This window comes from Onychostoma macrolepis, chromosome 06 (assembly GCF_012432095.1).
Source record: "Onychostoma macrolepis isolate SWU-2019 chromosome 06, ASM1243209v1, whole genome shotgun sequence".
Classification (NCBI taxonomy): domain Eukaryota; kingdom Metazoa; phylum Chordata; class Actinopteri; order Cypriniformes; family Cyprinidae; genus Onychostoma; species Onychostoma macrolepis.
Window position 1 is genome coordinate 514,368 of NC_081160.1, and position 14,255 is coordinate 528,622.

A 14,255-nucleotide genomic window follows, 5' to 3' on the forward strand; every position below is an offset into this window, starting at 1 on the left:
TGAACTGAGACTGAATAAATAAGCTTTCCACTGATGATTGGTTTGTTAGGATCGGACAATATTTGGCTGAGATACAACTATTTGAAAATCTGGGGGAAAAAATCTAAATATTTACATTTACATTTACATTTATGCATTTGGCAGACGCTTTTATCCAAAGCGACTTACATTGCATTCAAGTTACAGTTTTTACATTTTATCAGCTATTTATCAGCTACGATATTTAGAAAATCGTCTTTAAAGTTGTCCAAATGAAGTTCTTAGCAATGCATATTACTAATCAAAAATTAAGTTTTGATATATTTATGGTAGGAAATTTACTAAATATCTTCATGGAACATGATCTTTACTTAATATCCTAAAAGAAAATAGATAATTTTGACCCATACAATGCATTTTAGGCAATTGCTTCAAATATATCTGTGCTGCTTATGACTGCTTTTGTGGTACAGGGTCACATATTAGTTTTGAAATACAAACAGTATTAACCCTGTTGGAAAAAACAGCATATGGTTTAAGCTGGTCATGAGCAGCTAGCTCCTGCTCAGGACCAGTTTAGGACCAGCTCATGACCAGCAGTCATGCTTCAGAACATACCTTTTTCAACAGGGAAATCACCAAACAGTATTAAATCATATTTGAAAATGTCTGAATGTCATTTATAAAATCACTAAATTTACATCAGGTGTCATTTACTTTACAATCAGAACATGTAATTTGTTGGGTTTGGGATGCCAAATCAATAGATGTAATGCTGAAGATGAAGACAGTCAGGATTGTGTTTATGTGGTGAGTATGTGGATGATGTTGATAGTTAATGTGATTTTCTGTGAAGTAAACTGACTTCATGCATCCACTAAAAACCACCAAAACACCAGCTGAGTGTGTTTCTTCATCAGGTTTGTAGAAATGTGTCTCTGCATCAGTGTCTCAGCAATGGATGCTCTGCAGTGAATGGGTGCCGTCAGAATGAGAGTCTGATAAAAACATCACAATAATCCACAGCACTCCAGTCCATCAGTTAACATCTGGAGAAGACAAAAGCTGAAACAAACCCAGCATTAAGACGTTTTTAACTAAAATACGAGTCTATAATCCATAATAACGCTTCCTCCAGTGAAAAAGTGTTCTGGTCTGAATCAGGAGAGAAATCTGCACAGATGCCAAAACAGCCCAAAACAGCTCTAAATATGAGAGACAACAGCAGATGCCCTTTTTCACTGGAGGAAGTGTTATTATGGATTATAGACTCTTATTTTAGTTAAAATGCTGGGTTTGTTTCAGCTTTTGTCTTCTCCAGATGTTAACTGATGGACTGGAGTGCTGTGGATTATTGTGATGTTTTTATCAGACTCTCATTCTGACGGCACCCATTCACTGCAGAGCATCCATTGCTGAGACACTGATGCAGAGACACATTTCTACAAACCTGATGAAGAAACACTCATCTACATCTCGGACGGCCTGAGGGTGAAAACATTTTCAGCACATTTTCATTTTTTTGGGGCGAACTAATCCCGCCGTTCTTTACCAGTTTTAATGTTTTGCCTGCCCCCCTCGACCATCTGGAGACGTCCCTAGCTGCGTTTACATGGACACTTTTTGCTTCCATCGGAATGAATTCATTCTGTTTGATGAATCCGAACGTTTACATGAACGCTAAATAAAGTGATCGGGTTGATATGCGTGTTTATATGTCACAAGCTTCTGATCGGATTTAATCTTTTGACATGCACACACTGCACAAATATACAGAGTTTCCCGCTGTTGTTGCATACTGTTTTAAAAAGCACACTTGATATTTATCTACTTCGGGTCCTAATTAGGCGACGACCAGCACATTAACTGTTGTGCTGAGCTGCTTACTTAGGAAAGCAGTAAAAGTGCCCAAAACCCGTCGTCTGTGGATGAGTCTTGAACAAGGACTAATTGGACGTCGTCCTGCTCCACTTCACCGATGCTGAGTGAAAGCAGAATTTTAGAATGACTGGACACTTTATTCATATTCATCATATTCACTTTCATATTCATCAGAAAGAACAGCTTGTTCTGCGTGTCATACTTCATTACGCTACTTTTACATTTAGTATTTCAAGTTTCGGTTTTCAATATTGATCAAATGTTTACATGTCCTCTCGCTCGGATTACAAAAGGAATAAACCACCCCTTAACACCAAGAATGACAACTATAAAGATAACTATATTAGCGTCCACACCAGTGAACAATATCGTCTGTTTATTCTAAGCGCACACTCGTCTGCTGCTTTAAATTCTCCAGGGGTCTGTACCATGAAGCCGGTTTAGCTGCTAGCCAGGTAAGTTTCAGTTTAGTTTGCACCAACTCTGGGTTTTAGGTACCATGAAAGTGGTTTGGCTTTTAGCTGCGTTCATCGCCATAGTAACTTACGCTCCACAGCTAACCTGCTCCGGGGAAGATTATGTTCTGGTTTAGAGATCTCAAACCGAAATCTGACCAATCAGCTTCAAGCAAAGTGACACATCTCTGACGCAATTAAAGGACGCTACATAGTAAAACATTTTAAAGATAAAATCATCAGATTTTTAGAGATGTTTATTTTAAAAAAATAATTATTTCATATTATTTTTATAATTATTATACCCTTAATCTATTACACAAGCCAGCTTAGTTTAATAGTAATTAAGCTTTAATTTTAAATTAATATAAACATATAGATAATATGCAATATAAATAAGTTTTAGAATCAATAGCTGTAAACATGACTACATATGAGTTTAGATTTTTTTGTGTTTTTATACCTATAAATATTATCAACTCTATAAACTAACTTTACAACTTTTACTTGCACTTATATGGTAAGATGTTATCTTTAAGTTTTCCTCATTCATGGATAGATCGTTTCATGGTCGTGCTGTGTAAATGTGCTTAAATTCTTCATATTGTTCAATCTTATAATCTTCGCACTGACTCTCTCACAAGAAGTGAATCATAGTTTTAAGGCATGTGATTGGCTGCTCATTAATGATGTCACACTTTCATGAGCACGCGCTCCATTAAATCAGGATCAAGCCTGAGTTGACAGAGAAAGTTGATGATCAGCTTCATGGTACCAACAACTCAAAACTAATCCTGTAACCCTGAGTTTGTTCAGCCACCATCATGGTACAGGCCCCAGCTCGTTACAGCAGGATGGATTCTGATTGGGTGTCAATGTTTGTATCGTTCATCAGCTGGAAAAAAAATCGTATTCCAACTATATCGTTTCTCTGTGCCTTTGTCCTTATAGCTGTGGTGTGGACACTGCTATTCTTTAAAAGTGACTACGTTTACATGCGCACGAATTATGCGATTATTTCCAAAAATCAGAGTAAGGACTTAATTGCATTATGATGTTTACATGTCAAGAGCAAATCTGACATGTAAAAAAAAAAGTGTGGAATACAGCCATACAAAATCATTATGCATTGACATAAATAGATTAAAGTGCCATAGAATGCATTGATAGAATATTTTAAATTGTTCTCTGATATCTACATAGAAGGTATGTGGCTTAGGTAAGGACAAAAAATCTCCAGAAACAGTTTTACATGTCCATTTAAAACCCTAGGATTTGTCCCTAGAATGAAACGGTCTGTTATTGGCTTGTTTGGAAGGGTCATGAATAATAATGTTGAGTTCTGCTCTGATTGGCAGTTTCACAGTGTGGCTGATTTCAGTAGCTCACAGTAGGAAGGAAACACAGGGAAAATATATATTTCAATACTTTCTCGCGCAGTTATATCGTCGGGTAATTATACTGTAAATAAAATGCGGGCATCAGGGAGCTGCTATTAATATGTGGGGCATTGAAACTGCTTTTGATTGCACGATCGCTTTTTGGTTTCACTTTCACTTTCGAGATTCGCGATCGCACAAACTCTGTTTAGACTATGGAGCAGCAGTAGCCTACTTACCACACATTTTACAAGATCAGATGCTTGTCAGTGGTGCTCAGGATCTGTAAATCATTCGCCATCATCCTCAGTCATCTCTCCTTTCTCTGTTTATGTGGTGAGTGAAATCTTATGTAATGTAACAGGCTACCGCTAGCAGCTAACCATGTCCCTTTAGTGGCTCACCTTATTTTATTAGAACGCGTTATTTGCTTTCCGTGCTTTTCTGAATACAGACACCAACCCATCCCTGCACTTCACATCCCCTGCACAGCCTGGAACATAACATTTATTTCCATGATCTGCCATCTTCGCTGTTGTCCTCAATACCTGCAGGACTTCTGATGGTCCGGCAGGCGGATGGCCTAGAACATGGGCGGGTATATACAAATGTTGGGGGCGTAACTATTAGCGATCCCGACTGTAACGTCACAGTCGGTGTTACGTTCTGATTCGCCTATTTTTCAGTGGTCTTTTGCATTCACAAGATTTACATAAGGAGGAGGAAACAATGGTGTTTGAGGGTCACGGTATGTCATTTCCATGTACAGAACACTTATTATTCAACTATACCAAGGTAAATACAGTTTTCCATTCTATGGCACCTTTAAAACAGCGGCCAGTAACACACCTGCTCTTTCTGAATCCATCATTTGTGTTGTGCAGTGGGGTATGTGAATAATGGCAGTAAATGGCGTAACCCAAAGGTTTGTAGGTGGGGGGAGTGAATGTCCAGCGCTCTCTCCACCCTCAATACCACGACTGAGGTGCCCTTGAGCAAGGCACCGAACCCCCAACTGCTCCCCGGGCGCCGCAGCATAAATGGCTGCCCACTGCTCCGGGTTTGTGTTCACGGTGTGTGTGTGCACTTAGGATGGGTTAAATGCAGAGCACTAATTCCAAGTACGGGTTACCATACTTGGCCACATGTCATGTCACTTCCACTTAACCACAATTCTTAGCGAATAATAAAAATAATGGAAATTGCATGTAAACGGGAGTGAAGAGCTTTGCTCTTGACATGTAAACATCATAATGCGAATAAGTCCTTACTCTGATTATTGGAAATAATCGCATTATTCGTGCGCATTTAAACGTAGTCATTGAGAACGATCTTTAGAACTATATCTTCATCGTTATCTTTATAGTTATCGTCCTTGGTGTGAACACGGCTTTACAATCCGATTGAAATTTTAATTGAATCTGGCCAATTCAATCCGATTGACGTGGTTACATGTGACTTTTTTGTTCTGATTGTGCTTCTAGTCCTATTATGATGGGATTATTAGGGTCCATGTAAATGCAGCTACTGACTCATCTGTCCTGAGGGTTAACCACATGAAAAAATACTATAGTAATTTATAGTAAATACTATAGTGTTTTTGAACCATGCTGTAGTGACGTGTATTATATTGTATATATTATAGTACTTACAACACTTTGTTAACGAATGCTACAGCATATTGTAGTATAAACTATAGTGAACTGATAGACTGTTATAAATACTGTAGTATACTTTAGTTTTTACTACAGTAAACTGTAGTGTATTGTAGTATAATATACCCTATAGTTGTAGAAAACTTAGTACAGTATTGGATAAAGTAATTTGCTTATATTACTATAGTGGTTATATTACCACAGCAACTATAGAATTACCACAACAAATTAATTCAAGTACTTTACTATAGTATGGTTCAAAAACACTAGTATTTACTATGAATTACTATAGTATTTCAAGCCTCTGTCTCCTCACAGACTGCTATCGCTACACGGCTCTGGTCTCGGCGGAGCCGGTGGTTCTGGAGGGGCCCAACACGCAGCGCTCGTCGTGTCTGTGGCACCTGAGGGCCCCTGCGGGCTTCCGGCTGGAGCTCAGGGTCGAGTGGCTCCTGAGCGAGTGTCGCGACCGTCTGATCATCTATGACTCGGTCACACCGACAGACTCTCGTCTCATCACCTCGTGAGACTCGCACTCATCTCTGGTTCTGATCATGAGTGTGTATCGCTCAGTTTCTGATCGAGTGTCTCGTCTGTCTCAGGCTGTACGGCTGCAGTCGGTACGAGCAGACGGTGCAGCTGCTGTCGTCTGCTGACTGGATGACAGTGGTTTGGAAACAGGGTCTATACAATTACAAGGATCCATTTTCACTGAGTGCACGAGCCTGGCCGAACCAGGGTAATCCATCACCAATGAATATTTACAGTTCATTATTTCTATATTGTTATTAGTTTTCAGATTTTTTATTTGATTTAAATTTTATTCATTATTTTTTTTTATTGTATTATTTTTTTCTGTATTTTGCATAATATTCCATAGTATTTCTGTATTTTTTATTTATTTTTTTTAAATTTCTTTAAATTAAATTTTAATAATTTTATTTGTTATTTATTTCTGTATTTATTGTATTATTTTTTTCTGTATTTTGCATAATATTCCATAGTTTTTGCAGGTGTTTTTATTTTGAATTATGCCTTCAATTTTGTTGTGTTTGAGGGTTAAAGGAAATGTCTGTAAACCTGTCCACTTTCCATTTTTCTACAGATTTTTTTTTTCCTACAGTGTAGAAGTGATGCAGATTGAATAGAGATTTCATTACTTCACTGTAATTCTTTTGTCTGGAATGTTGTTAAGTGATCCTGTGATTGTGTTTTTGTGTTACAGATTGTTCCTACAGTGTTGTGTTAGAGAAGATAGACGGTGACCAGGGCATTTTACGGACGCCCTTCTACCCCAGTTATTACCCTCCTGACACCAACTGCACCTGGATCTTCACTGTAAGACTGTCGTCAGACAATTCAGAGCATTTACCTGGACTTACACTCTTTAACGGGGTCATGAACTGCCTTTTTTATTATTTTGTACTGTTCTCTGAGGTCCACTTATAATGCTATCAAGATTTTTACATAAGAAAACACCCACTGCTGTGATTGGCTAACACTTGTGTTTGACAGGGTACAACCTTCACAGATAGATGCTGCTGTGATTTATTTCTGTGCATAAATACTTGGTACATATCAAACGATCTGTTTAACAGACAAAGCAATAGTGATCACGTAATGAAAACAGTTACTCACACTTATGTTGCGACATTACTGTTGGATCCAATATAGTCGCATAGCATCATCTTTTAGTTTCAATCTTTTTGAAAATCCTGTGTCGAATTGTTCCTTGTTTGTAAACGAATCTGCGATAAAATGAAGAGAACAAAGGACTTACGAGTTCTTACTGACACGGTTTGGATCTTCATTAAAAATAAGTTCATCCACTCTTTCGTAACATTGTGATCAGAAGGAAGGCGATGCAAACACTGTTTTTCCACAGAGTGGCACTGCACAGCGTCTTGTTGTCTTCAGAGCATCTTTATTGTTTGTTTTCTGCGTAAACCTGCGTTGGCCTCTCTTGTAAACACTACATGTGTGAATTGGTGGGCGGGGCTCAACAGGCAGCGATGTAGAAGCAGGCATTGATATTCTTCTGCGGAGGCGGAGCTTATCCACACTATTACATCATAGAGTAGAACATTCCACAAGCTGTCGTTCTGGCAGACTGCCTTCAATATAAGCTGGTTTTAGACTAAAGAAAAAGTTCTGAGTTCTGAAACTTGCAGGATGTTTTATATTACAGTGACCTCTTAAATGTCAAAAGATGAAGGGAATTTTGGTTTCTCAGTTCATGACCCCTTTAAAGTCGACACAAAGTCAGAATTTATTAATTAACTATTAATTTTCTTAAAGGGCTGAAATGCAGCTTTCCTTTAGCTCAAACAGTAGATCGTGTCTCTAGCAACGCTAATTAGCATAGAACGATTTTCCCTGAGAAACTGCCAGCAAATTTTGTAGTAGTTTTTTTTTATCAGAAAATGTCCTCCAATAATCTTTCTTTTAATTTACAACATTGAAATAGAATTTACAGTGCAGTAAATCTGGACAGCCGCTTCAAGCTTTCCGAACAGACACAAAAGCACATTAAATTCATTTGACTCATGCACTCTGTTCCTGGGCCCGTATTTATCAAGCTTCTCAAAGTGCCATTTTAAATTCAAGTGCTGGGAATTAATGAAATTTACTCCTACTTTCAAACTTAAGTATAAAAGCAAGTTATCAAATTTCTTAAAGCTAAGAGTCACTCTTATTCTCGCAGTTATTTAAGACAGCTTGACATATTACAAGACTGACACTTAAGATTTAGTCCTACACTTGGCTTAAATTTCGACTGAGATGCTTGATAACTAACTTTTAAGCGCAGCTTTGAGCCAAGAATTTTTTTACACTTAAGTCGATTCTTAACTGTGTTCTCGAGACTAATTCTTAGAGGCTTGATAAATACGGGCCAAGGTCTCCTTAAGTCATATGATGTTTTTAACTTGTTTTTAGTATGCATGAGCTGTATACATGTGAAGCGGTAAGTGAAATGAAAGTCTGTGTCTGTGTGTTCAGGTGCCATCGGTGGAGTTTGGTTTGACTCTGTCCTTTGAAGGATACGAGCTGAGCCGCGCCAGTTACAGTCAGACCTGCACACAGGGCAGATGGAGCATCCAGAGCCGGAGGTCAGTCCATCAGACCCATGAGTGAGTGTGTGTGTGTGTGTGTGTGTGTGTGTGACGGCAGTGTTTTTGTGCACAGGCTGTGTGGAGTGCGTGGTTTACAGTCGTACGCTGAGCGGATCTTCCTGGTGTCCAGCACCGTCTCCGTGTCCCTGACGTCTGAGGTGTCTCTCACCGGCCCAGGCCTGCAGGTTCACTACAGCATCTTTAACCAGTCCGATCGTTAGTACACCTCGCGTCTCGTTACCTGTGTGCATTTAACTCTTCTGAGTGCATGTTTGAAGGGGTCATGAAATGCAGTTTCAGATGTTTCTTGAGCTTAGTTTATACTATATTTGCACCATAAATTATCCAGAGTTTTCACCCTCATTTCACTCTCTGTGAAACTCACTCAATTTAAAGGGGCGTTTCCTCTCGCAGAAACTGATCTGATTGGCTGACTTCACTGCACCGAAGCCACACCCTCCTTCACAGCATGTTGTGTTTTGATACTCGAGATGGCAAGCGATGTGACAGAGCTGTATATGTTTAAAACAACACAACCACACAATCTCAACAGTCTGTTTCAGCGTGGAAACTGCTTTTGCTTCATTTTCAGTTTATAGTTTCAAAAAGGACTATGATTATTTATTGTGTTACAAAACATTGTTTCTCATTAGTTTGCCAACGGTTACGCTTTTATTTTGGTTGCAACTTTCATGCTTAGTGGCAACCTCTTAAACACATCCAAATATCTAAATATAGATTACTGTTAAGTTAACAAATTTATTGAAATATGATGACAGAAAAACATTAGCTACACTGTGTGTGAAGGGTTAATAATAGCAATAGTAACAAACTATAATAAACTATATTCAAATCACATACTAAAAATATTCAAATTAATGCTGTCAGATCGATTAATTGCAATTAATCGCATCCAAAATAAAAGTTTATATGTTCATAAGTTCTGGATCCTGTACAATATCAAGGCTGATTGTTTAATCACAAGCTAAATACGTCATGAAGTCACATTTTTCCTTACATCTTCTCAACCGTTACATGAATCCAGCACATGGTCTCGGGTTGGACCGGAGGGATCACGTCCAGTTTTGAGGTGTCCCAAACACATGTGAAGGTGTTGTAGAAATCATTATGACACGTTAAACCTGGAGGAAGAGCAACATCTGAGCAATTCAACCTAACAATAAAGGTTGCAAAAGGTTGTTTTCACAGTGACACCACAGAACAACCATTTTTAGTTCCCCATAGAACCATACAGTAAACAGTTCATAAAAAAATATTTATTTTATTAATCCAAAGAAACTTTTTTCTATGTCAAAGAACCTTTTTTGCTATGCAAAGGTTTTTGGATATTAAAGGTGTTTCATGAAACCTTCAATGCCAATTGAGAACCTTTATTTTTAAGTTTACTGTATCATTTACTGTAAGTGTGTGTTTTCACAACGTGTGCTAGACCCTATACCCACCAATCTATTAAAAGAAATCAATCTTAACAAATCATACTTATCTTTCTGTTATTAATTAGTAGCAGTAAATGAAGCGGTGTCTTATTGATCACAAGTTCAGTATGGAGTACCGCAAGGCTCAGTACTAGGACCGTTGCTTTTTACTCTGTTCGGCTGTATAGCTGTTTATATGATTTATATTATATATAAATATAAGTATATATTACATATATTTCTTAAATATATACATGTATGTGTGCGTATTTATATATATATATACATAGTACACACACAGTGTATTAAGAAAGAAAGAAAGAAAGAACAAACTTTTATTTTGAATGTGATTAATCGCAAATTAATCGATTTGACAGCACTGATTCAAATCAAGCAAATATGTCTGATCTGGGTATGTACTGATTTTATTATCAGCACTCACACAATGATACGCTTTGTCTTTTAATAGTATTAGTATTAATAGTATTTAATAGTACGAGCTATTCAGATTTCACACAATGATGACGAATGTTTGGAGTCGAGGGGAAATCATGTCCTCACGATTGTCCTGATTTCAAATCTGGGTGTTTCAGAAGAATAGAAATTAATAATTTAATATTTTGAACTGAGGAGTTAGTTTGAGTTCTGAAACGTGCAGTACGTTTTTATTGTAGCGTAACCTCTCATTTCTGACCCTGGACCTGGTCATAAGGGTAAATTTTTGGAAATTGAGATTTATACATCATCTGAAAGCTGAATAAATAAGCTTTCCATTGATATATTTGGCTGAGATACAACTATTTGAAAATCTGGAATATGAGGGTGCAAAAAAATCAAAATATTGAGAAAATCGCCTTTAAAGTTGTCCAAATGAAGTCCTTATGCATATTACTAATCATTAACGAAGTTTTGATATATTTACAGTAGGAAATTTACAAAATATCTTCATGGAACATGATCTTTACTTAATATCCTAATGATTTTTGGCATAAAAGAGAAATTTATAATTTTGACCCATACAATGTATTGTTGACTATTGCTACAAATATACCTGTGCTGCTTATGACTGCTTTTGTGCTCCAGGGTCACATACTGTATGTGTAAAAAAGGCAAAAACATTTTGATTCTCTGTTTCATCTCATCACATGACTCTGTGTGTGTGGTCAGCGTGTCCCGGTCAGGTGCTCTGTCACATTAACGGTCTCTGTGTGCCGGCGTGTGATGGAATCGCAGACTGCCCCAATGGACTGGATGAGAGAAACTGCGGTAAATCCCCGTCTTCACAGCATGATGCTCGAAAACTCTTATGACTAATAGCAAATGACATTTTCTACCGAATTCTAAAGAAATGAAGTGAGGAAGTGAAAAATGTAATCAGAAGTGAGTGTGGGCAGACAGACATGAATATCTCAGTACATGAGTCACCCAAATCATGCAACACGAAAGAAAAGCTCCTTATGGAGAAACCTTCTTACTGAAACAAGAAAGAGCATGAAGAGCTCCAGTGATCATAACTAATGGTGTGTGTGTGTGTGTGTGTGTGCGCAGTGTGTATCGCTCAGTTCCAGTGCTCAGAGGACAGTCAGTGTGTTGACTCCTATAAAGTGTGTGACCAGCATCCAGACTGCATCGACAGCAGCGACGAGGAAAACTGCACTCACGGTACCTGACCCTCACACAAACACATGCATATTTAGATATTAATTAAAACAATATTTAGCATGTTCATAAACCTGTTTTCTATGAAATTTGTTCCCCACAATGTACAAATCCTGTACAACCTGCCTCCCTCACACACGCGCACACACACACACATGTTTGTTTTTGTGAAAAGTGGGGACTCTCCATAGGCGTAATGGTTTTTATACTGTACTTACTGTATGTGCTATTGTCCTAAACCAAACCTACCCCTTACAGGAGACTTTCTGCTATTTCAGATTTTCAATACACTCCATTCTGTGTGATTTATAAGCGTTTTGAAAAATGGGGACATGGAGTAATGTCCTGAAAAGTCACCTTCTCCTTGTAATACCTGTCATACCCTCGTCATTATACACATCTATGTCCTGATTTGTCACAAAAACACACACACACTCACACACACACACATCATGTGTTTGTGCTGCTCCTTAAAGGGAAAAGTGCTGTTTAAATAAATCAAGTAAATGTGTGTTTTCCAATTTCATGTTGCAATTACAGAAATCATTAAATAAAAGGGAGAGTTATGTCAAGAACATATTTTAAAACAAAAGAGATTAATTTCAAAACAAAATTAAAATACAAGAATTACATTTATATTTTGCAAAAAGAATTGGAAGTTATTTTTTTTAAATTGTTACTTATGAAAATAACTGTTAATTATTTTATAGAAATTAAACACATGCAATTAAAACAATGTAGAAATTATATATAGTACTTATCAAGTGTTTGTGCATAGTTTTCATACTTTTGTACTGCTTTCATGCTTACACTGCCAGTCCAAAGATTTTGAACAGTAAGATTTTTAATGTTTTTTAAAGAATTCTCTTCTGCTCATCAAGCCTGCATTTATATGATCCAAAATACAGCAAAAGCAGTAATATTTTGAAATATTTGTACTATTTAAAATAACTACTTTCTATTTGAATATATTTTCAAATGTAATGTATTTCTGTGATGCGCAGCTGTATTTTCAGCATCATTACTGCAGTCTTCAGTGTCACATGATCTTCAGAAATCATTCTAATATGCTGATTCGCTGCTCAAGAAACGTTTTTTATTATTATTATCAATATTTAAAAGAGTTGACTAAATTTATTTTATTATATTATTATTCATTATTGATAATATTATTATTATTTATTGTTATGCTTTTATTTAGCAAGGATGCTTTAAATTGATCAAAAGTGATGATAAAGACATTTATAATGTTACAAAAGATTTCTATTTCAGATAAATGCTGTTCTTCTGAATTTTCTATTCATCAAAGAAACCTGAACAAATTCTACTCAGCTGCTTTCAACATAATAATAATAAATATTAAATAGTAAAAACATTCCAACATTTTTCAGTTTTTACTGTACTTTGGATAAAATAAATGCAGACTTGGTGAGAAGAAGAGACTTCTTTAAAAAACATAAAAAATCTTACTGTTCAAAAACATTTGACTGCTAGTGTATGTAAATGCATAAATCATTACATGAAATTTATTCTAATGTAATAAAGTTACTGCATGAGAATTTTTGGAGATAAATGTGTTCTCAGACAAATAATGTCACCATGCAAAAAATCATAATTGTCCTGAAAATAAGAAAATAAAATTTTCTTTAAGTAAAATATAATTTCTTTCTTTCGATTGTAAGGTGAAATTTGTATAGGTTTGTTTCACCCATTAATGAGTGAGTGTGTGTGTGTGTGTGTGTGTGTGTTTGTACTTACATATTTTTGGGACAAATTCATACCCAGAATTGTGCTAAACCTGACAAAACCTCACTTTTGGGGGAAATCCTCATTTGTAAAAATAAAGTATATAAAGGTATTTTTTTGTTTAAAATTGCAATAATGCAAAACGTTTTCTGGTTTTATATATATATATATATATATATATATGTGTGTGTGTGTGTGTGTGTATGTACAAATATTTGTGTGTGTGTGTGTGTGTTCAGGTGTACTGTGTTCTGACAGGACGTATGTATGTGGAGATGGAACGTGTCTGAAGAAGCCAAACCCAGAATGTGACTTTATCACGGACTGTCCTGATGAATCTGATGAGAAATACTGCGGTAAGAGTGTGTGTGTGTGTGTGTGTGTGTGTGTGTGTGTGTAGGTGTGTGTTTTGATCAGGTTCTCTCTGCAGACTGTGGACTGAGGCCGTTTAGCAGTCGTGTGGTGGGCGGGGCTGATGCCGTGGAGGGGGAGTGGCCATGGCAGGCCAGTCTGCAGATCAGTGGGCGGCACATATGTGGGGGGGCGTTAGTCTCCGCCCAGTGGGTGGTGTCTGCGGCTCACTGCTTCTATGATGACGGGTGAGTGTCTGCATCTGTCTGTGTCTCAATGGCCTCGTTTACACTGTCAGTTAAATTTGACTCAATTTTGACCCCCCTCGAAAAGTGATTGGGCTAGTTTTGAGTAGAAATCGGGCAGGTTTTGTTGGGAAAACCTGGCAGCCCTGGGAGGTTGACAACAATGCAACAACATGGAGGAGGAATGGCAAGTGTAAACACATGAATCGGATACAGGTCACAATTAAAAGAACGTGTACATGGACGGTCAAAAAAATCAGATATGTGACCCTGGAGCACAAAAGCAGTCATAAGCAGCACAGCTATATTTGTAGCAATAGCCAACAATACATTGTATGGGTCAAAATTATCGAGTT

The 14,255-nt window shown here is 37.2% G+C and overlaps 1 protein-coding gene across 3 annotated transcripts in view; it reads left to right on the forward strand.

The window, feature by feature from the left end:
* The window catches only part of LOC131542169 (transmembrane protease serine 6), a 45,562-nt gene that overhangs the window by 22,206 nt on the left and 9,101 nt on the right, over window positions 1-14,255 (forward strand). For all 3 annotated transcript variants that reach the window (XR_009271670.1, XM_058778565.1, XM_058778564.1), the window contains exons 7-15: window positions 5,668-5,872; window positions 5,952-6,088; window positions 6,575-6,687; window positions 8,350-8,459; window positions 8,536-8,678; window positions 11,066-11,164; window positions 11,447-11,560; window positions 13,543-13,659; window positions 13,734-13,902. Coding sequence is in view for 2 of the 3 variants with exons in the window: in XM_058778565.1 (XP_058634548.1) it covers window positions 5,668-5,872; window positions 5,952-6,088; window positions 6,575-6,687; window positions 8,350-8,459; window positions 8,536-8,678; window positions 11,066-11,164; window positions 11,447-11,560; window positions 13,543-13,659; window positions 13,734-13,902 (1,207 nt within the window). In the remaining variant the exon portion in view is untranslated. The remainder of the gene's footprint in view (window positions 1-5,667; window positions 5,873-5,951; window positions 6,089-6,574; window positions 6,688-8,349; window positions 8,460-8,535; window positions 8,679-11,065; window positions 11,165-11,446; window positions 11,561-13,542; window positions 13,660-13,733; window positions 13,903-14,255) is intronic.